General features: G+C 41.9%; 1 protein-coding gene across 1 annotated transcript in view; it reads left to right on the top strand.

Moving 5' to 3' along the window:
• Positions 1 to 23,503, top strand: part of slc27a6 (solute carrier family 27 member 6) — a 59,052-nt gene extending 35,549 nt beyond the window's left edge. Inside the window, exons 5-10 of the mRNA XM_086135182.1 lie at positions 1,687 to 1,881; positions 4,770 to 4,860; positions 4,928 to 5,126; positions 11,849 to 11,946; positions 15,499 to 15,629; positions 16,490 to 23,503. Of these exons, the coding sequence (XP_085991308.1) occupies positions 1,687 to 1,881; positions 4,770 to 4,860; positions 4,928 to 5,126; positions 11,849 to 11,946; positions 15,499 to 15,629; positions 16,490 to 16,666 (891 nt within the window). The 3' untranslated portion in view covers positions 16,667 to 23,503. The remainder of the gene's footprint in view (positions 1 to 1,686; positions 1,882 to 4,769; positions 4,861 to 4,927; positions 5,127 to 11,848; positions 11,947 to 15,498; positions 15,630 to 16,489) is intronic.
• The last annotated feature ends 2,125 nt before the right edge of the window (positions 23,504 to 25,628 follow it).

Here is a 25,628-nt window from a genome sequence, read left to right as displayed (position 1 = left end):
TCGCAGGCTATGACGCAAATCCTCATTGACGAAATGTTGAAATTTAATATATATTCAAAACATTTTTACAGTATTGGAAAACGTTAATAATGTTTGTCCCCTGATAGAAACCATATTGAAGCAAAAAAATATATTTCCCTCCCCCATCTTTTTCCATTTTCAAACATTTTTGAAAAAGCTCCAGGGAGCCACTAGGGTGCACTAAAGAGCCACATGCGGCTCTTGAGCCGCGTGTTGCCGACCCCTGTCCTAATAGAAGCTGCATGGAATTGAGGAGGGAGGGAGCGAGGGAGGGAGAAGAGAGAGAGAGCGAGAGAAAGAGAGAGAGAGAGAGAGTGATTGATCTTGTATGAAAAAAGCAGCATGTGTCTCTTCGCCTCCTCCTCAACAATACGGATTAATTTTCTTATCATTAACACATCGGCTGCGCAGGGATAGCTGGCCAGGAGCTAGCTGGAGGCTAACGGCTGCTACACCGTCAGAGCGTAAAGTGAGAGCCGCCTTCTATGCCACTAACACAAGTCTCTTCGCCTCTCTCAGGGGGTGGTGTTGATGAATGTTAATTACTGTACAAGGTTTTATAATTAAAGATTGAAGTACATACATTTACAGCTTTCTCAAATATGTAAAGCAGGGGTGCCCATTACGTCGATCCTGATCTACCGGTAGATCTAGGACTCGTCCCAATTAGATCCGAAAGGTGTTGAGGAGAAAAAAAAAAACAACATTTGTGTGTCTTTGTACATGTTAGTAATATATTTTTTGTGTTAATGCACACTGCACCCTAATCATCCTATCAGTCTCATTTTCCCAAAGAAAGATTTAAAAAATAAAATCAAATAAAGCAGGTAAATCTTTAACCTCCGGTGGCGCGTGACTACGTCAGCAGAAGTTGTTAGCGCTCAGCAGTCTGCAATTGCAGCTTGTGATCAGAGCTGTTGCGCTATATCTTTGATCGTCCTTATTCTCATTCAGAGTTTGCTTCGTGTACAATTCACGAGTGCACGGGCAAAGAATAGGAATCTAGAGGGCTGAGGGAAGCACTTTTAAACGGTACGTGTGAGCTACGATAGTCAAGAGGCTGCAAAACTGCATCGCTTGCTTCCGTGTTTGGCTTTTCATCATGGCGCGCGCGTGCGTGCGTGCATGGTAAGGGGCGATCCCGGGAGGTTGGTTGAACGAAAAGTTGATCTTCGGTTCAAAATGTTTGGGCACCCCTGATGTAAAGTATAGTCACTGTTTACATATTTGAAACATGTTGGTACCCACATACACTTACACAAAAATCCCTAAACCCTCCTTCGTGGGTTTTCACTTATGGCCGCAGGGTCCCGGTCCCCATTAACCGCGATAATTGAGGGAACACTGTAATACATTTAGAGATGTATGCTAATTTTGTTTTTCAAAGCTGGTCTGAACCCGGATCAAGTTCTTCCTACCATATCCTGTATTATACAGTACATATATTGAAATGAAAAGTCTGACATTAAGATTAAGATATCCTTTATTTGTCCCACACTGGGGAAATTTACAGTCTACAGCAGCAATTTGGGGGGTAGAAAGAAGAAAAACAATGTTGCAAGCACAAAAATAAATGTAGATAACATACAAGACATTTTAAAAGATTTGGCTTTTTTTTTTTTTTTTTTTTAACTTTGATTGTAATGTAATCTTTCCCACCTTCAGACAGAGATCGACAAGGTCCACTCGGTGCGGATCGGAATCGGGAATGGGCTGCGTCAGGATGTCTGGCAGGAGTTCCTTCGACGCTATGGAAACATCCAAATGTGTGAAGTGTATGGCTCCACGGAGGGAAACCTGTGTTTCATGAATCACATCGGCAAGATTGGCAGAGTGGGGCGTTCCAATTTCATCTACAGGGTGAGTAGACGGCAATCCCAATATCTATTGTAGAAGTACATTGTTTTATGTTGTTGTGCAAAGAGATACCAGTCAAATAAACATGTATGGTTTGAATGGTTGTCATTGGTTTGGCAGTGAAAATGACCTAAAAACTGAAAAATACACTTCTCTATTGATTTATTGCACTTCTACGACAAAATATTTGTTTGAGTGGGTTCGTCCATATTGGCCACCAAATAGGGAACTGACATCACAAGTGTGTCATTTGCTGGTCCGCTATTCATTTTAAACACGGATATTTGTACTGTCAACTTATTCCTGGCGTTTGTTGATAATCGTAGGTGCACGTTTCAAGAGAAGAGAGACCAGAATGAAGACAAACATAGGCACAGGAAGGCCACATTAGACTGCACAGATTTACACTGCACAGATTGTATTTACATGTTTTTTGAATTCTAATTTAGCAATTCCAGCCAAAAAGACAGAAGTCAAGCCGCAATTGCTCACATCATTCATTACAGGAACACACCGCCAACGGGTTGCCAACTTCATAATAAAAGAAGTTTGAACCCGGAGCTTTGGCAGGCTGTCATGTAATGCGTAGTATGAACAATTGTTGGTGTAGCAAGCTTGACTTTGGCTTCTTCATATGTGTCTGAAAACATAAAAAGGATTGACATACAACATGTTGGTTGTGTTGTTGGTCCTCTGGATGGTTGTAACACGGGAAACTAAATTCCTTTTGTGTTTTTTACATACTTGGCCCATAAATTTGATTCTGATAAAGCTATGATGTCCTCGCTTTCATTGTCTTGTTTGCTAATTTGCCAACTTCTGAAGTGGATTTGTGGTTTGAATTCCCACTACAAGCCGCTTGCCCACTTGCTTCCATCTGTGAGTCAAAATCAAATTGGATGGATCTAATTTCATAAAACGGGGTGAATATGAAAATGCAAATACAGTTCAGTTTGGATGGGGTTTCTTTTGTATGCACTATAGACATTTTCTGTGAGTGGAGGAAGGTTTGAGCAATTCGTGATTCCCAACTAACTCACACCATCACAGAGGCTGGCTTTTGAAATTTGTCCTTACAACTTCGAATTGTCCTTTTCCTCTTTGATCTGTAGGCCACGACGTTGATAATTTCTAAAGACAATTTGAATTGTGGACTCATCAGACCACAGCATACTTTTCCACTTTGTGGCAGTCCATCTCAGAGGAGTTTAGACCAGAGAAGTCAGCAGCGTTTTTGGGTGTTAAATAGCTCTTGCTCTGCGTGGTAGCTTTCTTTTGTAGCTGTCGCGACAAATTGTGCTGACTCAAAATGGTTTTCAAAAGTGTCCCTGAGCCAATGTGGCAATATCATTCACACACTGATGGCAGTTTCCAATGGAGTGCGGTTTGAGGAATTGAAGGTCACACGCACGAAATCTTGTTTTTCGGCCTTGATGCTCAGATGCAGAGATTTCTCCAGACTTTCTAAAACCTTTTTACTGTATTATGTAACTAAGATGATGAAATCTTGACATTTTAGGCCAGGTATCCCATTTGACATCACAGCAAATACGGTACAACTATGACCAATCTGCTTTAAACAATATAAAATAGATAACTCAAGTGGAAACCAAGTAACGCTTTTTTTCATCAAATACCATCATGTAAGAGTCTTGCCTATATTTAGGGAAATTTGTTTTCCTCTTGCGGGTAAGAAGGTAAATTCAATCATTGATAATGTTTTTAGTTTGAAATAGACACCAATCAGAGTCAAATCCAGGTGACACTCCATTTTCAACATTGTATTATATCCGAGACTACACAAACTATTTTTTTTCTGAGTGGCACAACACCCACATTCTGCTTTTAACATTGTGGCCTAACTGTTAACGTTGGTACATTTGCAGTGTAGTTCCTTCAGTTGAAATTATTCCCTCACAGAATAAATATTATATCATAAACAGACAAACTTGTCACTGCTTTAGGAGGCAATTGGTTTTCAAATAGAATGAAAGAGTTGAGAGTGACTGTTCGTGTGAAAGCAAATTGATTTAGTACATCGTCAAACGGGTACCCAGGCAAAAGGTCAGAGATGAAGGAATCATCAAAAGAATATACAAGTGCATCAGGGTCTGAATCGGGAGCATTTGACAAAAAAGGTAGAGGAAGACAAACCGAACTGGGAGGAACCAGTGATATCAAAATTGGAATCAGAGTTGGTGTCAGGTGAAAGGTTCTACAGTTCGGGGCTGTCAACGTTAAATTAAAGAACCATTAAAATCGATTAAAATGTGGGTAGGTAACAGGGAAGGGCCAAGAGACAAACTAGCCCAAGGGGGTGGGGGCGAATGACAGAGAGGAAACAATGACAACGCGTAGTGGCTGTGGGTTGGCTTCGTCGGCAAGCTGATGGCATTCTCTGACCATTCATATTTGAGGGTTCATTGTGGTGGCAAAAAGCTAGGTAGACCTGATTGCTAGGAAGCAGGCAAATAGGCAGGAGTAACATGGACTCTCAAAAAGTAGTTACAAGTAGCAAAGAATTCTGGGCAACAAACTGACCACCACATATGACGGGACATGCAATATTGTACAAGGGTCTGAGAAAGCGTTAAGCACACTAAATGCAAATAGGTCTAAAGAGACAACGAGGCACACCGGGACAAGATAAGAAAAGCTGGAGGGAACTAATTGTTTCAGACAAGGGTGGCGGCAGGCTTGATGAAACAGGTGGAAAGTAAAAGATGATAAATAGCAGACAGAAAAGAACCATGAAAACAGAGCAAAGCTAAATGACCACACTGGAAACTGAAATGATCTATACCAATGTTATGTTAAACCAAAAAATAAAACAGATCATGACTTCTTCCTGAATATCACTATCTAATGAAAAACTGTTTTGTTGTGTGCAGCTCCTGCTGAAATATGATCTGGTGAAGTATGACATGATGAAAGAGGAGCCAATGAAAGATCAATATGGTTTCTGCCAGCGAGTGAAAAAGGGTAAGATTTCCATTCACTGAAGTCGCTTTCAACTCAAGTGCCTTACAACTGATCTGACCTTTCTCAGGCGAGACAGGGCTTTTACTATCTAAAGTAAGTGCCCTGACCCCATTCTTTGGCTACGCTGGAAGCAAGCAGCTGACCGAAAAGAAGCTGATAAGGAACGTGTTTGTCAAGGGAGATGCCTACTTTAACACAGGCGATCTGATGGCTGAAGACAACGAGGGCTTCATCTCTTTCAAAGACAGAGTAGGAGACACCTTCAGGTACAGTTGTGTATGATTTGATTTCATTTTAGGTTCAGGACCGAACCGAATCAAATTTTTGGATTCCAAAAATGCAACCTCAGACAAAGTGCGGTAGCAAAAATATTTATTACAGAAACTCGCACTGACAAAGTACAAACTGAAATCACTGGTCACAAGGAGCCAGGAAACACAATGCATAAACAAAAAACACTTGCAAAGGAAAGATACAATAGAACACAGAGAATACACAAACAAAATATCAAAAGTCAAATAATGCAAATCCAAGGATCAATAAAGGAATAATGAAAATACTTATAAAGGTCGATGACAAAACGCGAGCGACTATGAAAGGTATCACAAGGTCTAAAATACAACACTAAAAGTACAACAGCGAGCAAGGTCAATAATCAGACAATGACCAGGCAGCGTCGGCCCGGTGGTCCAGTAGTTAGCGCATCAACCTCACAGGGCAGAGGTACTGGGTTCGATTCCAGCTCCAGCCTTCCTGTGTGTAGTTTGCATGTTCTTCCCGTGCCTGCATAGGTTTTCTCCGGGTACTCCGTTTTGTCCCTAGGTGAGTGTGAGCGTGGATGGTTGTTCATCTCTGCGTGCCCTGCGATTGGCTGGCAACCGGTTCAGGGTGTCCCCCGCCTACTGCCCGAAGACAGCTGGGATAGGCTCCAGCACCCCCTGTGACCCTTGTGAGAATAAAGCTGTTCAGAAAATGGATGGATGGATGACCAGGCAGCTCGGCAGTCTTTAAATACAGTAATCCGTTGCTATAACGCGGTTCACCTTCCGCGGCTACACTGTTTCACGGATTTTTTAGTGCAGTTTTTTAAATGCTTTTTTATTAAACAGTGAATTGTGTTCTGCATCCTGATTGGCTAAGAGACTGACCAACGTGAACAGTCTCCGCACCTCGTCTCTGTACAGCAGGCATGTCCAGCTCCGGGCCTGGAGGGCCACTGTCCTGCCTGTTTTCCACTCTCCCGGCTGCAACACACCTGATTCAGATGATCAGCTCATCAGCCAGCTCTGAAGCAGCATTAGAATGTTCCTGATTATTTGAATCAGGTGTGTTGCTCTTGGGAGAGCTGGAAAACAGGCAGGACAGTGGCCCTTGAGGACCGACTTTGGACACCCCTGCTGTACAGCTTGCCAAATTTACCTTTGCAAATATTTGGTCTTTGGTTTCATTGTATCAGTGGCGGATGCTGCTCTGTCAAGGAGGGGAAGCTCAATTTCGGCCTACATCATAAAATGTGTCCTTTTATTTATACGTGAATTCTCCTCTCCGTTCCTTTTCAAAAAAATGAAAAGGATGCCTCATCATAAGATCGATGATTGGCTCATTTCGCTGTCAATCAAAAAGAGATTCAGCCTCAGACAGATCATCCAATCATCATGCAGAACAGCTCAGCTTCCGGGCCAGCTGATAAACGCCCACTGTCCATAGACTCCCAGAGACGCTGAGCGTCCGATGGGCGGGACAAAACCAGCATTTATCCAATGACTCGTCTCATTTCAATGCATTGGGACAACCTACACTGAACTCTCTTGACGCCCAGCGTCCGCGCGGTCGACGCTCAGCGTCCACACAGTTTAAAGCACAGTGAAGCTGCGGGAATGAATGAGAAGAGAGTCGCGTCGTGACCAGTAATAAGAGGCTGATTCGGAACAAAAGTTGAGCGCGTTGTAGCGCATATTTAGTCAATGACATGTCCACACAGTTGTACGTACACACATATATTTGATCACTTACTTTTTGACATTTTAGGGGAAGCTGAGCTTCCCTTGCAGTCTTAGAACAATCGCCTCTGCATTGTATACATAGTTCAGTATTGTATAATAACTAAAAAATAAAGCTGACTATCAAGTACAACTTTATTGTCAAATGTGCTACATGTGAAACGTACAGCACATTTAAAGTTTTGTCCCTCTCACATTTTTTGTGCTTTTTTTTATAAAATCTACTTCACGGATTTCACTTATCACGGGTTCTTTTTGGAACGTAATCCCCACGATAAACGAGGGATTACTGTACACAGCAAGGCTTGATGGGGAAATGTGGCACAGGTGCGCCCGCTGGAGGGAAACACCCCTCCCTGCAACTGGAGCTGAAAAACAAACCAAGACAGAACATGACATTTATCGTCAAATGAAACTTTTTGTTCATCAACAATTATGACTTTCTTTGATAGTCAAGATTTTATTCAAGTAATACACAAGAATGACAACAGTATCCTTTTTTAATCAAGTACAGAGTTCCCAATTATTTTGCGCAACAGTCAACCGGTTGCACTGAGAGAAAAGGCAAGAGAAATAAAATAATGGGATTTGGGAATGAAAGGTAAAGAAGGCTTGTAACAGGCTAGTATTATAGTATCAATAATAATGCTATGGTGATCAGCGAAATTAAAATTATTCTTGCCACTAAATTAGTTTAGTGAACACTGTTAAACCTTATTCTGAGGCTGCACCTCTGGAAGATAACAGTGATTAAGGAACAATAAATGTACTGTGAAAGTCGTGTTGTTGCTGTCTTCAGCAAAAAGGGGGTGAGGGAGTTACTGACATACAGTATGCGATGAGTCATTACAATAAAATGTGTAAAACCATCCAGTTTAAAGTTAAAAAAAAAAAAAGAACGTGCAGTAACTCTCCATTGTCACATGGATTGTCGGGGTTTATTTATTTTTTAGCTGTCCACGATTATACAAGTAAAGAAGAACACGTCTGTCAGTCAATACACAATGAGAATGAAGAATTGGTGCTGGAGCGTCAGGCAAGACAAGATGGAAGCTCCATCAGGAAGATGCGAGGATTGTGGACTGATCGGGGATTTGTAGTGTTAAATTGTCAGATTGAATTTCCGAATGCAACCAACATGCAAAGAATAGTGACCACTACATGTTTCCAATTCTATTTCCCACTCCGATGGCAAGAGAGTTCCATCCATCCATCCATCCATCCATCCAAGTCTTTGATAAGAATAAGCTAGAAAGAACATCACCTGCGCAAATCGAGAAAAAGAATTGCCGAAAGACGTCTCAAGATCACCATGAGGCCAAAATACCAAGTAGAATTAGAAATTTGTGGCTGCAGAAGTCCATCCATCCATCCGTTATCTGATCCGCTTATCCTCACAAGGGGTCGCGGGCATGCTGGAGCCCACCCCAGTCGTCTTCAGACAGTAGTCGGGGGACACCCTGAACGGGTTGCCAGCCAATCACAGGGCACACACAGACGAACAACCATCCGCGCTCACACTTACACCGAAGGACAATTTAGAGTGCCCCATTAACCTGCCATGCATGTTTTTGGAATGTGGGACGAAGCCGGAATACCCGGATAAAACCCACACAGGCACGGGGTGATAATACAAACTCCACACAGGAAGGTCAGAGCCCAGAATGGAACCCACCGTGCCGCCTGGACCCCAGATCCAAATGATTATAAGTGGTTGATGAAAAATGATTAAAAGTATCCCTCACCATCGCTGCACCTCAACAAACCATTTGTATTATAAGATTAAGATTAAGATATCCTTTATTTGTCCCACACTGGGGAAATTTACAGCCTCCAGCAGTAAGAATGTGGGTAGAAAGAAGAAAGAAGAAAAAACAAACAAACACCGTTCAATTAAGTGCAATATAAATACAAAATGGATAAATCGCAGTGCTATTTACAATTGTTTTTTCACATCATTTAATTATTATTATTATTATTGTTGTTATTTTTATTCAGCAGCCTGACAGCAGTCGGTAGGAACGAGCGTCGGTATCTCTCCTTCTTGCGGCGCGGGTGTAACAGTCTCTGGCTGAAGGAGCTACCTAGTGCTGTCAGGGCGGGCTGGAGGGGGTTGGAGGGACTGTCCATCATAGCTTTTAGCTTAGTTAGCATCCTTCTGTTGCCCACCTCCTCCAGAGTGTCAAGGGAGCAGCCCAGGACAGAACTGGCCTTCCTGACCAGTCGCTCCAGTCTCTTTCTGTCCCGGGCTGAGATGCTGCCTGACCAGCAGACAATGCCATAATGGTCTTTGTTTATTCTTATTCTGTGTCTTTGGGGCTTTTTATCCTATGCGTCAACTCCTGTGTCCTTTTCCTCTTCAAAGCCCCCCTCCCCCCAGCCCCCACTTTAAGAGGATTTTCACTTCAAGAATCCTTCAGGATTAAGATGCTTTAAAAATAGATACTTTTCCTGGATTCAAGGTGACACATTCACAACTATAAAAATTGAATAGATGACTACATTTTGTCACAAATTTATTTGCGGTTGGAGTTTAAAAAAAACCCCTTTTAGATCTGAACAATTTTAGGAAAAGATTGAATTGCGCTTTTTCTCTGCAGCTCCAGCATATGACTTAAATTCCATATAAACGGAATGCCTTCACAGTAACGGTATTGTGATTTGAACTTCAACATAAAAACTACAATCGAAGTATTGAGTCGGTGAGAAATAAATACTGTCGAGGCTAAATGTATCAGATTTATTCTACTCTCTGCTTTTTTTTCATACAAATTTAGCATTTTCGTGTAAACCTACTCAATTTAACAAATAACATTAATATGGAGAAATAAATGTAACAAATAACATACAGAGAGCCAAACTGATTTAAAAAGTAAAAAGCAAAGATTATTAAATTTTCTGCACTCTCCGATTCCAAATAGTGCAAATAAACGCAAAGCTGATATTATCAATGTTCAATATACATCCCATCTTTTTTGGATTGTGTTGCAGAAAATTTTATGATTCCTTGCTCAAACAATAAAGGTTATCAGTTTGAACATTAAATATCTTGTCTTTGTAGTGTATTCAATTAAATAAAGGTTGGGCGTGATTTGTGAATCATTGCATTCTGTTTAACACAGGGGTGGGCAAACTTTTTGGCTCGGGGGCCGCATTGACTTTTAAAATTTGACAGAAGGGCCAGGTCAGCACGAACTATGGTACATTAAAAAAAAAAACTGCATTTGTTGACAGTCCATTTCAACAGAACAAAAGCATGAACGTACTGTATTAATATACTTTTTTAAAATGACGACAGTGTTGTTGATGACCTATTTTAGCCTGTGCATTTCTGCAGATGGGTTGTGATCAGACCAGTAGAAGTAGAGCGATACAGAGGTCCTAGGGGGTCGAAAAAATCCCGCCCCCCCCCCCCTCCCTGTGTTCTGCAACTTCAAGTCAATGCGCCACCTGGTGGTGAAATGCCTGTCATTACAAGTCCAATTGAAATGCATGCAATCATTCACATCGAACCTTAATTGTACGGCGGGCCGGATTAAAAAGACCAACGGGCCGGATTCGGCCCGCGGGTCGTAGTTTGCCCACCTCTGGTTTAACATGACGTCCCAACTTCATTGGGGTCAGGTTTTCTGTTTCAGTTACAAAATTAAGGGGTGTGGTTCAATCTGGCGTGCCAAATGATTCAAGGACGATTCCATTTGAAAGTGGAATGACTAGATTCGGTCTGACTCAGTGGGATTAAAACTCAATTTGATATGGTGTGGTTTATTTCATGAGGTTATGAAGCACTGACTTTTTTGTTGTCATTTTGCATACATTGGAGTGAACTTGAAAGTACTAACTTCCAATAAAAGACGATTTGAGACGACATGATTCTGACATGATCTGTAAACGGACCAGATGGTAAGCAAATCCCTCAAACGTAGTCATACAAACGACGGTACAAAAAATATGTATTTCCCAAAAACGAAGGACTGACAAAGTGCAAACAGAAAGCACTGGTAACACAGAACCAGGAAAAGCCAATGAGAACAAAAATAAATAAATAAATCGCTTACTAATGGCAAGGTAATCTTGAATCCTGACAAATACCCAAAATAAAATGGCAAAAGTCCAATGACACAAAACTTAAATCACCCAATCATTACAAGAAATCCCGAATACTTAGAACACACAAAAAAAAACTATCAAAGCAAGAGCGACTATAAACATGAACGTGGCTTCTAGAAAATATCTCTTGAGCAAATTGTAAACTCAATAATCCGACAAGAGACATGGGAGTTGGAAGTCCTAAATACATGGCTTAATCATAATGATCGAATTGGCAGCAGGTGTGCATGCTGGAAGAGAAGGCCTCCACTGCCACCTGCTGGAGAAACACAAGAACAGGGTCATGACAGATTTGGTTCAATTCGAGGCACTCGCGGCTTTTAAATCAACAATTTCTGGTTCAAGTCAGTTTTTGTGACACTCACATCGAATATGTGTTGTTGTTTTTTTTGTTGTTATTAACTATATGAAACTTGCCGTAACAGAATATGTAATAGATCAAGGTGTAGAAACATCTCAAGGATACTCTGAATCGTTTTTTTTTTTGTTTGTTTTTTGGGGTTTTTTTTGTCTTTGGTGCTCCTCGAGGGGGAATTCAACTCAAACACTGATGTATAGGCCGACTTTGTGTTGCACACCCAACATAGAGCCAGATCACACACATGATGGCATGCAAGGAGAGATTCAAAGTGACAGAGGTGTGGAACGAGTGCTGCAACACCTAGGGTGAGGAGATGAGGAAGATGCCACACCACAGATAGGTTTTGCATCATTGTCCTGGGTGGGTCTCGAACCCATGTCAAAAGGGAGTGTGCATGGGATATAGAAGTGTTTTTGTAAATGTTACTTTTGTATATTGTAGAATTGTATTTTAAGAATCATTGTGGTTTAGTAGCAATATTATTAACTATGGTTCATTTTTTGTTTCCTGGATTCAGGTGGAAAGGCGAAAATGTAGCCACAACAGATGTGGCAGAAACCCTTGGGTCAGTTGATTTCATCCAAGAAGTCAATGTGTATGGGGTGGAAATAGCAGGTACGTTCATGTCGGAAGCAATTCCATATCATACATCTGAATGTTAGGCCCTAGCATTGACTTTGCCCTCCCAAAGAGCTGATATTTACAAAATCTAAAGAATGATACTCAGACCTGACCGATCTGGGGTTTTTTTTAGGTTGAAAAAATTAGAGATGACCAATCAATCGGCTGATTAATTAAAAAAAGATATGTAAGGCATGAGTGGCCCGGTGAATAAGCGGTTAGCGCGTCGACCTCACAGTGCAGAGGCCGTGGGTTCGATCCCAGCTCCTTCCTGTGTGGGTTTTCTCCGGGTACTCCAGTTTCCTCCCACATTCCAAAAACATGCATGGCAGGCTGATTGAACACTCCAAATCAGGGGTCACCAACCTTTTTGAGAGTGAGAGCTACTTCATGTGTCCTGATTGTGTGAAGGGCTACCAAATTGATACATGTCTGAAATAACATTTGTACAAATTAAACTTAATAATATTAGAATGTGTTATTTTTAATAATTAATGATTTAAATTTTCAGGCTCTGATCATTTTAAAGATGTCTCACAATACTGCCAGTGTTTGCATTTTTAAATTATAATTTCTACAAGCAAATCACAATCCTAGCACTGGCGGGCTATTGGTGTAGTCCTCACGGGCTACCTGGTGCCCACGGGCACCACGTTGGTGACCCCTGCTCCAAATTGTCCCGAGGTGTGAGTGTGTGCCCTGCGACTGGCTGGCAACCGGTTCAGGGTATCCCCCGTCGACTGCCCGAAGACAGCTGGGATAGGCTCCAGCATGCCCCCCCCACCCCCACCCAACCCTTGATAACGCAGTTCAGAATATGGATGGATGGTTCAATGTAAGGCATGAAATAATTTCCCTTGATATTGGAAAATTGTACATTTGTGCACATATGATGTTCATACCCCTACCTCCGCTCATTGCTGACATGGACAGAATAAAATTGAAAAAACAACACAAAGAAGAAATCTGGCATGTCGAATGAATACTGTAGTGACTTGTTCTGAGCTGTAAATAAAGAAAAGAAAGAAAAGAAACACAAGACTGATTCTTGAGAATACTACTATAACCATACTTGAAGTTCTGGTACAGAAACAGACAGTGACCCACTTTCTATCCATCCATCCATTTATTTTCCGATCCGCTTTATCCTCACAAGGGTAGCGGGGGGTGCTGTAGCCTATGCCAGCCATCTTCGGGCAGTCGGCGGGGGACACCCTGAACCGGTTGCCAGGCAATCGCAGCCCACTTTCTATTGTATCACTTATCGGCAAGTTTATTAGCTTGTTTAAAAAAAAGCAGTTGTTTCAACTGCCGTGATAACGACACGCAGTAGCAGCCCAGCTCAGTGACATTGGTGGCGGCAACGTTGCCAACAAAGGCAATGCCTATGCATTGAAAAGTCATTCCGGCTCATTTCCGCAACCAATTTTCATGATGCTTACTTTTTTGTCAACACCAAAGCGTGTGCTGACAAATACAGAACATGGTTGTTGTGACGTCCACGAACATGGAACGCGGTGCCCTTAGGAGCGTTAACGTCGCCAAAGGCACAGATGTGTCGTATCTACCTGTCTATGGTAAAGCGAATTGATTGCGAGAATACAGAGCATTTAATTGATAAAGTTACAAAAATCCTTGTCATAGAATAATAATAATAATACATTTTATTTATAAGCGCCTTTCAAGACACCCAAGGGCACTTTACAATAACAAAAAACACAAAACAATACGGGTTGAGCAGCGGCAGCCAAAACGCGCCAGCGTTCACGCAACCCGGAAGTCAGAAAGAAACCACAAGGGAGGGAAAGGGGGAGAAAAAAAACACGCTCGAACTATCCTCATTTTGAGGATAATTTGAGTTAGGCAAAAAACTCCTGCACAAGCATATGACAGTTACAACAGGTCACAAGACATAAACAATGAAGACGGTGAAACAAGGGAATGTATGAAGGAGGGGGTGATGGTGGGGGACTAGCTTCTGTGCATACTTTCATCAGGGGAAGGTCAAGATAGCAGATGTTGTTTTGGTAGCAGGCTGCCCAAGAATTTAAGACAGCCTTGAGTCCGTGGCTTATGTCTCTTTAGTGGCGTCGATCAGCCAAATCCGTGATTTCTGTCAATATTTGAGCACGGATTCCAGTTTCTCCAAGTTCTTGACCATCTTGCAGAGACGCTCCAAAACCGCAACAGTTTGTGGTTGAGCACAGTCTGAGTCTGAGTGTTGGACATCATCCGCACTATGCCATCCTTAGACCGGCAGCCTCTTCACTTCCAATAGAGCCGCTCCCGTCGGTTGAATTTTGCGATAGATCAGGAAACTGCTAACACCAAACAGCAGCATACCTGTTATCGGAAGGCCGATTATGTAGATGTCATCCACATCCTCAACGGACAGTGTTGACAGGCACACCATTCTCCGCTTCCTCCAAGGATCTAGGGCAGGGGTGGGCAATTATTTTTTGCATAGGGCCACATGACAACCAGAAAATATTATGGAGGGCCGGATCAAAAGGATGAACTAAATTCGACATAATATTAATTGTATTTCTTTATTTAAAAAGCAGTATTTTGCATTTTTTGGCACATTTTTCAGACTTTAAGAGTACATTATTCCGTCGTATCAAACGGGATTTGCTTGATTTGGCGCTACTGCGGGCTTCCGTATCGTCTCCCTCTTCCTCCCTATGCTCTGCAACTTCAAGTAACTGTCCAAATGAAATGAATGCAGTTGTTAACATTGAACCTTAATTGTGTACCAACCTTCGGCGGGCCGGATTAAAAAGACCAACGGGCCGGATTTGGCCCGTGGGCCGTAGTTTTCCCATCTCTGATCTAGGGTGTACCCAGCAGCAAAAGTCCCAGAGGGCAAGTAGGCTCCCCACTGCCTGCTCTTCTCATCGAGAAAATTTTAATAAAACTGTGTTTGTCTTAGTAGTTCGTTGAATGTGTGTCAAATTTAACTGTCACAGGATAATGGATGGATGGATTTATGTTTGATTTGTGTTGCACTATGTGGTTTTTATTTATTCATTAACAAATTATTGATTCACTCATCATTTTTAAAACAAACCGTTACTTTGGCTTGTGTGTCAAATTGTGACATCCGGATCAAGTCCTTCGTACAGGTTTCGATGCTCATCTAAATGTTGCTTGGAAGAATTGATTTTATTTTGATTGGCAGGTCCATAGAATGTCGATATTTAACTCTTTCACATGACTGAGACTGAAGAAAGCAGATTTATGGTATCGTTTTCTGTGTAGTAAAGAATGAGATATGTGTTAACATCTGCACAACATTGTAAATTGCTCAGGTGCACAAAGGGAAAACAATTGGCAAACATTGGCCAAATTGCCATTGACTTTTGCCGGTTTCAGAAGGGCTACGATTTAATCGGCCAGCTGGTTCACTTCTTGGGCCATAAATGATATTAAAATACAAATATTTCAATGTTTCCTAAAACGTTAATGCTCAAGAATGATATGTCAACCCTGAACAATGTTTTTTATTTTTTTTAATATAAATATACACATATACTGTATGTATAGGGCAGGAGGGAAGAGCTGGGATGGCTGCCATAATTCTAAGACCAGGCTTCATGTTTGATGGGAGCAAATTTTTTCAGCACGTGGTGATGGAGCTACCCACCTATGCTCGACCCCTCTTCATAAGACTGCAGGTAAGTAGCCGAATCATGTGTAAAACACTAACAGAGGTTGCTATTTTCCATGCTGTCACTTGCTTTCTCCTTGACCATATTTATCACATGCTTTCCTAAATTGAGCGAATGCTTCAACAACCAGTTCCAAACTTGCAACTCTCAGTTAGCTTGTTCGTTATTAGATTAGGAGATTGTTTCGTCACATGGAAGTAGGCCGAGATATTGCACTGCAGGGAGTGGGCAATTCATTTTCCAAAGGAACAATTGTCAATGGCCACCCCAACATGATAACCTAAATTGCGTTCACATTCTTGAAAAAAAAAATCCTTGCATGCATTTAAACATCTCCAACTCTCACAGGAGCATTTTGCAGCCGAGTGTGAAGCGGTTGGGATGAAAATCAGCACCTCCAAATCTGAAACAATGGTCCTCAGTCGGAAAAGGGTGGAGTGCCCACTCTGGGCCAGGCAGGAGATCTTGCCCCAAGTGGAGGAGTTTAAGTATCTTGGGGTCTTGTTCACGAGTGAGGGCAGGAGGGAGCGAGAGATCGACAGGCAAATTGATGCAGCGCCTGCTGTGATGCGGATTGTCGTGGTAACAGGGATGGCAATTTTCCGCAGATACGCTTGTGTCTTGCGCCTGTAATTCTGCCCATTACAGGCGCAAGACACAAGCGCCCCGGGACTGTCCAGCAACGACAGTCAAATGGCACGACATTCCTCCCAGTCAAAAACAGTGCTGGTATACCCATGCTGCCGACAAGGCGCAACCACCAAGCAGAGTCTCCTCCTTGATGAATGTCGTGGCCAAAAAATATTGCGTGCTAAACATTCTAATTCCACATGTCACACTGACCATTGTTTTGTTTGTCTCCTCAGGTCGTGATGGAAATGACAAATACCTTAAAACAGCAGAAGTTCAACCTGGTTCAAAGCGGATTTGACCCCTCAACAATATCAGATCCTCTCTATGTGTTGGATTACCAACAGAACAGCTATATCCCTTTAACAAAAAGTGCATACCAGAGTATCGTCTGTGGAGAGCGCAAGCTATAAGACTGCGAGTGCTCGTGAGCGTAATGGCAGTGATCTAAGAAGAATATGATGATTTGGCCTTGCTTCTTTCACTTTTTCATCTTTCAAGATAGTTTGACAGCCAACATGACAATATCAAAAAGATTACACACCAGAAAATTAAAATGCTAAACGTTAAACAATGAAATTTGAAAGCAGCTAGTATTTGATTAAAATATAAGTATGATTTATGTTGGGGGGAAAAAAATCAGTCAGTACACATTCAGAGTCTAATGGGTCTTTCTAATAAAGTGACAGTGATTGTGACCGTGTCCAAATGCGGCCAGCTACAGATTGGCTGTAAAGCCACGGTGGCGGGAACAAGAGTTTTTGAGACAGTTTACGGAGGTCACAGACAGAAGCCTGGTGCTAAACATTCACCTCTGCCTGATCAGTCTCCAGTCGTACACCATCCTTTATCCACGCTGCCTCCCCCAGCACACGACTGCATCGAAACAAAAGAATCCTGGCAATAAACGGAAAAAAGATCTTCAGCAGGTTATTACAGATGTTGAAAGAGCCTGTTCTTCTCCTCAGGACGTATCTATTCAACATGTTTATCTGTCATATGCACGGTAGAAACACAATGGTTGGACTGAGCTGGGAAATTCTGACTTTGCTATCTCCCTCCGCATTTACAAAGAATATAAAACATTAAAATGAGCAATTTTGACTTTGACCATAGTAATAGTCCAGTTGGTGCATAAAGGAAATCTTATAAACCAGTACATAATTTGCAACGATGGAGACATTCTTGTTTTTGCAGGTTACAAAGGTATTGCACAGTGTAAATGTCCCAGACAAGAGGATTACAAAAGAAAAATATTGCACACTGTGGCTGACAGATGATGTCATTTGTTCAGGAGTCTGATGCTGTGTGGGTCGAAGCTTTTTTTTTTTGTTTGTTTAATCTTGTAGTTCTGGCTTTGACAATTCTGTTGCATCTGACAGACAAGAAAAGTTCAAAGAGAGCCTTCATGTCCTGTACATTGCAGTTCCCATACCAAAATGTGATGGGAGTTTGTCAGAATGCTCTCCACCGTACAATTTGCTGAGCAGTTTGAATAATAAGAATAAGAAAACCTTTATTCGTCTCACAATGGAGAAATTCCCAATTACAACAGCAAAGCTATGAAAGGAATGAGAATTCCATTTTTTCATAGCTTTCCCAAGAAGTACAATCTCTATTGTTGAGCCTTTCTGATAATGTGCTGTGTGTTGTGGGTCCAAGTGATGTTCTTTGCTGATGTGAGTACACAAGTTTGGAGATTTTCACACTTTCCACCTTTAGCCCGGTTCTCACGGCAGGATAATTAGCTTGATTTTGTCACGTTGCGAGGTTGTGGTGGACCCCAAAAAGCAGGCAAGAGGGAGCAGCAGGGTGAACTCGACTAATTGTCTTAAAACATAGAGAAAACTAAATCCAAAACAAAGTATCAAACAAAAAACATGGCAGAAGCTCAAAACTAATAGTAACAGAAACATGACCTCAACATGACAGAACAAACAAACATGACAGCAGCAAAGAAACAGCAACAATGACCCGACAAATGAGTTTTCGGGTGGGAGTCCTTTTATACAACTAATTACCCAACGACCAACAGGTGTGCAGCTGCAGGGGGAGCCCTACAGTGCCACCTGTTGGTCCCAAACCAAATCATGACAGATTTTAGTTCGGAATCTTCCCTCTTGACGATTGGAATGACATTCCGATTAGGGCAATGCCTCAAAAAAGATCATCTGGACAGATATTTTTGCCGTGTGTGTAGTGCTCAGACTGATCTGAACTGCTTCGGAAAGACATTTGGACCGTTCTGATTTCTAATTATTATATATTATATATTATATATATATATACATATATATATTATATATATATACATATATATATTATAATAATTATATTATAATTATTATAGTTATATTCAACTTGTTGGATTGTTTTGACACGACTTCTCACTGTTTGTGTTGTGCCCCTTGGACAAACGAAAACGGACAGTGACGTGCAGCAATCAGAAAGAAATGCTCAGAGCTAACACGGTGGGGAATCCAAAATCAAAACCGTCATGGTGCAATATGGGGCCCTATTTTGGTAGAATGGCACCAGGCATGAATATGGTCGCAGATTCATTTTTGGGCCGTGGCAAGTCTAGTTTATATGGCAGACCATGTGGCACCTGTTTGGGAGTCTGCCGACAACTTTAAAATTTTGCCGTGTGAACCAGGCTTAAGTCTCACTCATGGCAGACGCTGCTAACTGGTCTTTCCTCCACCTTGGGTTGAGAATCATCTCTTTAGTCTTTATAGCATTCAAACCTTTCATGCACCCTGTCACCTGCTAACATGATAATCTGTCCACTGTAGTAACCGCTGTCCCTGAAAGGGTTAACGAGAGGGGTTTTTTTTTGTTGTTGTTTTTTTTTTGCACCTAGAGCAGCTGAGCCACCTCATTCCTGGAAACCTGTCTCTTCTCCACTAGTGAAAACGCCAATGACTTCAGTGTCATCAGCAAACTTGATGTGTCTGTCCCTTCATGGTGCCTCTGTTATCTTGCCAGCCCACTGAGGAGTTGAGCTGAAGCACCTGGTATTTAGATGGCGACCACATCCACCTCCCCGCCTTTAACAGTAACAGGCTGAAAATTGGGTATATTCCTTCTGAAGTCAGCCACCAACCACTTGGCTTTGGAGATCTTCACTTGGAGATGGTTTGTTTTGCATTGTTTCCATATATCCTCGAAGTCTAACAGAATCTTGTACGACTCCTGCTTTTCACCTATTTTGGAAACTTAATCACAGTGTCATCTCGGCCTGAATGACTTCGTGTTTTTTGATCAAAATCAGACCACGTGATCACCAAAGACGATTGTTTTATTTTGGCGCTCTTATCCTCTCCAGCTCACCAATCAGAAGCGGAATGCTACTCATAGACAGGTCATTATAACCAATCAGCTCCAAGCTGGTTTAAAAAAAATGGCACATCAGAATCTGATTTATTGGCCAAGTATGTAAGAAACACAAGGAATTTACTTCCCAGTTATGCGTCGCGCATCGTCACCCGGCTGCTCACGAATTTGGGGAAACACTAGGTGCTAGGCTAACTTATACTGCATAGTATGCCTCTGTTTATCAGCTACAGTATGTGTAGAGCCTCTGCTCTAAGTAATCATTGCCTCAGTGGCCCAAATAAGCTACACTTCTAACTAGTATCACTTTCAGAAAAGGCAGTGAGATAAGGAGTAGCTTAGCACGTGACAAGCTGAGCAAGAAGACATAACAGGAGATGATGGAAAAGACGATGCTAATCGCTAACCTAGTGTCAAATACAAAAGAACTTAGTTATATACCGTAGTACTTTGTTCACAAAAGTCTAGCTGCAGCCACGTCGGAGCGGAAAGTAACCAGGTCTTAACAGCAATTAGCAATTGAATTTGTAGCTCTCAGGAGAAAATAGTTGAACAGCTACATCGTGAGCTCACAGAAAAAAAACAGGAAAGGAATTGGTGAGAGCTTCTATGAGCCAAGACGAGGAGCTTATGAGATCAAATTTGTATTAGTATATTTATATCAGCAATGCTATTTGGTTTGCACTATTTTGCACCAGGCGGCCCGGTAGTCCAGTGGTTAGCACGTCGACTTCACAGTGCAGAGGTTCAATTCCTCCCTGTGTGGAGTTTGCATGTTCTCCCCGGGCCTGCGTGGGTTTTCTCCGGGTGCTCCGGTTTCCTCCCACGTTCCAAAAACATGCATGGCAGGCTGATTGAACACGCTAAAAAATAGTCCCTAGGTGCGAGTGTGAGTGTGCATGTTTGTTCGTCTCTGTATGCCCTGCGATTGGCTGGCAACCGGTTCAGGGTGTCCCCTGCCTACTGCCCGAAGACGGCTGGGATAGGCTCCAGCACCCCCCGCGACCCTAGTGGGGATTAAGCGGTTTGGACAATGGATGGATATTTTGCACCATACGCGTTCAGAAAAGGAGGTGTTCTCCAAGAAAACACAATCTAACCCCCAGGTACAAATAAGTATTGTTTATCGTTCGATAAGCTACACAAATGGTCCAAACAAGCAAAGGGACTATTTCTCTACCTTTTTGGTTGCAATTAAGGGTACATGGGTACTAGTCCTATGGAAATGCCTTCTGAAAGAGCCCACTGTTGTATGGAATGTGATTAAAAGTAATACACAGGAAGAGTCGTAATTTCGACCAGGGATGGGGAAATTTACTTTGTGTACATTTTGCACTTTAAACCAACTGACAACGGTTCTTATGAAGAAAAAAATATGTTTTTTTCCTTTTTGGCCACTACTGTTTATGTCCTGTGATACTCAACTTTATCCATCATAAAGTGGTTAATCCGACTAGTTTTTGTTACCCATAGTTCGTTGAATGTTTATCGAAACTGTTGCATTACATTTAAGTTGCACATTGTAAATATGAAACCGTGACTCGTGAAATACATTCAAATCCGTGAGTTCCATTGATGCAAAGATAACGTTCCCTTAATCTAGTACTACATCTGTATACATGATTGTGCACATCTTGGTATATACTGTACATCTGTGGCAATTTCTCTAAAGCCCGCCCAAAGCGGCAAGGGTTGGGGAGTGTTTGCGCACGGCCCGAATGTTTATTTTTCGTCAGAGTTCATTCAAGGTCACAAACAGTCGAGAAAACTTTCGCCCAATCTTTACGGTCGCAAACAGCTTTTCTTGTCAAAAATAGGCATTCCTAAACAGTTGTAATGGTTGCAAACAGTTTTCAAATTTTGAAGATGTTCAAACTGTTTGAGACCATTAACATCGTAAGCAAATGTTTTTGTGACCATTTGGGACGAACCCTTACGTAAAACAAGACTCACAGAATTGCAAAGCTTCGCGGCTCAGTGGGGTGGATTTCATGCCAACTTCCCGAAAATCAAATCCACTCCACCCACCCAAAAAAAAAAAAAGTAGTATTGTCGTGTGTACAATTCATTGACTGAATATGCGCTCAAATACCTTCATATTCTTTAGAATTCGCTACTTAACACAGGTGACTGACATGACTTCATTCTCATTTACTCTGCGGCGGCACGGCGCTTCGTGAGACAGTCTGACGCTGAGCGGCTTGTGCTTCAATGAGGAAGCGTTGAGTGGGTTTTTGGACAAACACTGGGCTTTATCCCATCCATGGGTTGTGCAGCGTCTTGAGGGTCTATGGGGTAGTGGGCTGGCCCAGACGCTTGGCTTCTGCATGATGATTGAATGATCTGTCTGAAGTAGAATCCTTCTTTGATTGACAGCAAAATGAGTGAATCAGCGACTGTAGCTGTCACACAGCTTGCAAGCTCGATGATGACTGAAGCAGTGCTGCTAATTTTGTCAGTTTCAAAAACGATGAGATAATTATTTTGAAGGAATACGTTAAAGAAACAATATACTGTAGCTCCGGGGTCTTGTAAGATTGAACGGCTGGCGCGACAGCTTTACTGCAGGGATGATGAAATCTTATTTTTATTTTAGTTGCTACGACATGCAATGTTTTTTTGCTTTTCATGCTAATATACGGTTGCTGATGGAAAAAGTTTGGACAGCCGTGTATTGCATAATGTGTGATGGGATAGGCGCCTATAAGCTTGTGCTTCAGTCTTCTCCTTTTGGGCTCTGATTATCATGTGCCGAATATTGAATGTAAATGTATCGTTTGGTGGACCATGCCCAAATAAACCAACTTCAAAAAAAAAAATAAAAAACTGGGAAAAATGAGAAACCTTGAGAAGGGGCCGCAGATGGGAGAATCCCACTTCCAGCATGAAGAGGTTGCAATGAATGCAGAGTGGGCAACATTTTACACAATATTGGACAATACAATGTTAATGAAAATGCCTCAGGGAGACGCCTTCGGAGAGGTGGATGCCCCTCTGAAATTGGCCGATGAAGAAATCTTCATAGCAGCACCTCGAGTGGTCGACCCAGCTACTGTCCACAGCTCTGTGCGATCAATGTTGCCAATCCCTCGTTTTGGGTACAAAATTCGCCAATAAGGTGTACAAATATGGAGCATCCGATGGTACATACAGTATTTTCCTATGGTACAATTTCTCAGAGTACCATTGTGTACCCTATACAATAGGTGTACTCTTGCGGGTATTGGCCAATGGCAAGCCACTGGATCCTTCAAGTTGAGCACCTTTTATCGGAATGTGGCATGCCGAGTTTTGAGATTCGCACACAATTTGTCATCAATTTAGTTTGGGGACTGTTTTCTTTTTCTTTTTTTTTTTTTTATTTATTAAATTGATTTCAGGACATAAAAGAAAATGCAGGCATATTCATGAAAATAGTTAATGAAAAAGCACAGAGAAGAATACATTGAATAAATTTGGACCTTTTTGACAGGAAAAATTTACCTTTCACTCATTCAGAAATACTTTCTCATTTTTCCACTTAAGTTTGATGACATAAATCGGAACTGGAAAGGATTCACTTTATTCCATCATATGAACTTTAGGCTTCATCACTCATCCTTCAGTCACTGTTTCAAACGATTAAGTGTGTGATCAAAATGTAAAAAAAAAACTATTTACACATGCTCTTACATTGATGTACGATGAACATTTATGCAGGATTTTTTTGTTCAAGCCTCACACAGCCTCATGAGTATCCTTGAATGATCAAAGAAATAACTTTGCATTTGTTAAAGGAATTATATCATTTTCTGTCACGTTTGTAAATGTTACTGTACATAATGAATATTGCACTGAAGATTGAAGAAAATCAAAAATTGAATTGAAATCGCTATATCAGTTGAAACAATTGCAATTAAATCTTTTTGCCTTCGTGTTGTCTGAGTATTTTTGCATTTGACAGATTTGAGGCTGCTTCTAGAAGTCTGGTGTGTGAAGCACCGTCCCGAATGGTGAATAGACTCCTTTCTCATGATTGGCTGTTCAGGGTGTACCCTGCCTCTTGCCCGAAGACAGCCGGGATAGGCTCCATTATATCCTACAATATATATATACTGTATACGGTATAAATATATACTATGCATATATATAGAGAGATAGAGAACTCACAAAAAGATGTAAAAAGCTCACACTACATTGATATCATATGAAAGGACATTTTAGTAGAAGGATGCACAGGTGATTTTCTCATCTCAATCAATTCATTGAAACCAAAGTGAACAACAATGGTAGTTACACCATAGCAAAAAATGTCAACATCTCAATAACTCGTCATGTGCCCTTGAGCATCAATAACGACGACGTCTCACAAGTCGACTTATTGTCAGGTGAGGCAAGGCATCGCAGTGTGACTCTTCTGGTCTCGGGATCTCTGGTGATGACACTCTGTGACACTCTCAGCTCAGTGACCACTTCCGTCTGTGAACGTCCTGTTTGAAGCATCACCCCGAAAAGCAGGGGTGCCCATTACGTCGATCAAGATCGACCGGTAGCGAGCGGACTGGTCCCAGGTCGATCGCGAGAGGTGTAGAGAAAACAAACAACTATTTGTGTATATCTGTGCAAGTTAGTAAAATACTTTTTGTGTTAATGCAAACTGCACCCTAATCATCATATCAGTCTCACTTTCACAAAAAGTATTTAAAAAATAAAATAAAGCGGGTCACCGGAAGTTGTTAGCGCTCAGCAGTCTGCAATAGCAGCTTGCGATTAGAGGTGTTGCGATATTTTATTATTATTATTATCAGTCATTGTCCGTTTGGTGTGCAATTCACCGATGGCACTCGAAAAGAATGGCAATCGAGAGGGCCAAGAGAAATATTTTAAAATGGTACGCGTGAGCTGCAGGCTGCAAAAGTGCGTCGCACGCATCAGTGTCAGGTCTCCCACTCAGGTAGGCAGGAAATCATTTTCACAAACTCAACTTTTGTGTCTACTTCATTTTTCTATTCTGTTCATTTGAGGGGACATAATGGCTGTTGCTCATCATGGCATGCGGATGCAAGTGCGTGCGTAATTGCGTATGCGCGCATGCTCGGTAGTTCAAAAACATGTGGGCACGCCTGCCTTAAACCTTGCAGACATTGTTTAAAAGACTTTAAAGCCTTATGTGACAAACCGGCATGTGCACTTTGTTCCATGTTTAACTCCTCTGATAGAATTTATTGGCTTGAATGGTGGTGTAAAAAAATAATAATACAAAGCATTCCCAACAGAAAAAGATCCACATTGACGAACAAGACAGACTGAAATTGTATTTTTAATTGTTTTTACATTTATACAGTATGTATCTTCAATCCAGAGCAAGCTAGACCTGAGAGGGAAGAAATTTCATCTGCACATTTGACAATGAAGTTGTACTTGACTTGACTTGTCTGCCTTCAATTACTTATATATAAATATATATGCCACGCGGCAGCAGATGGCTTGATGTCATCAGGGAGGATCTCAAGCACCAGGGCCTTACCCTGGAGGATGCAGCGAACCTGGCTCAAGACCGTGGTCATTGGCGGGCCCTGTTGAAGCTGATAGGCTCTACGCACTGTGAAGACCCAGCCAAATGAGACTGGGCCTCCGCATTGCAAGAGCATTTATTATATATCCATCCATCCATTGTCCAAACCGCTTAATCCTCACTAGGGTCGCGGGGGATGCTGGAGCCTATCCCAGCCGTCTTCGGGCAGTAGGCAGGGGACACCCTGAACCGGTTGCCAGCCAATCGCAGGTCTTATTATATAAAAAAAAAAAAATCCTCGTTTCACCCCCCTCGGGGGATGTCCGTCCCTCATTCAGCTCGGGTCCTCTACCAGAGGCCAGGAAGCTTGAGGGTTCTGCGCAGTATCCTTGCTGTTCCCAGTACTGCACATTTCTGGACTGAGATGTCCGATGTTGTTCCCGGGATCTGTTGCAACCACTCATCTAGTTTGGGGGTCACTGCCCCGAGTGCTCCGACCACCACAGGCACGACTGTCACCTTTACCTTCCAGGCTCTCTCCAGCT

The sequence above is a fragment of the Hippocampus guttulatus genome, chromosome 17, assembly GCF_054856545.1.
Source record: "Hippocampus guttulatus isolate MCC_2025c chromosome 17, RoL_Hgut_1.0, whole genome shotgun sequence".
In the NCBI taxonomy this organism is placed as follows: Eukaryota; Metazoa; Chordata; class Actinopteri; order Syngnathiformes; family Syngnathidae; genus Hippocampus; species Hippocampus guttulatus.
The sequence above is the reverse complement of the archived record's forward strand: the minus strand, read 5'-3'. Positions and strand labels throughout refer to the sequence as shown.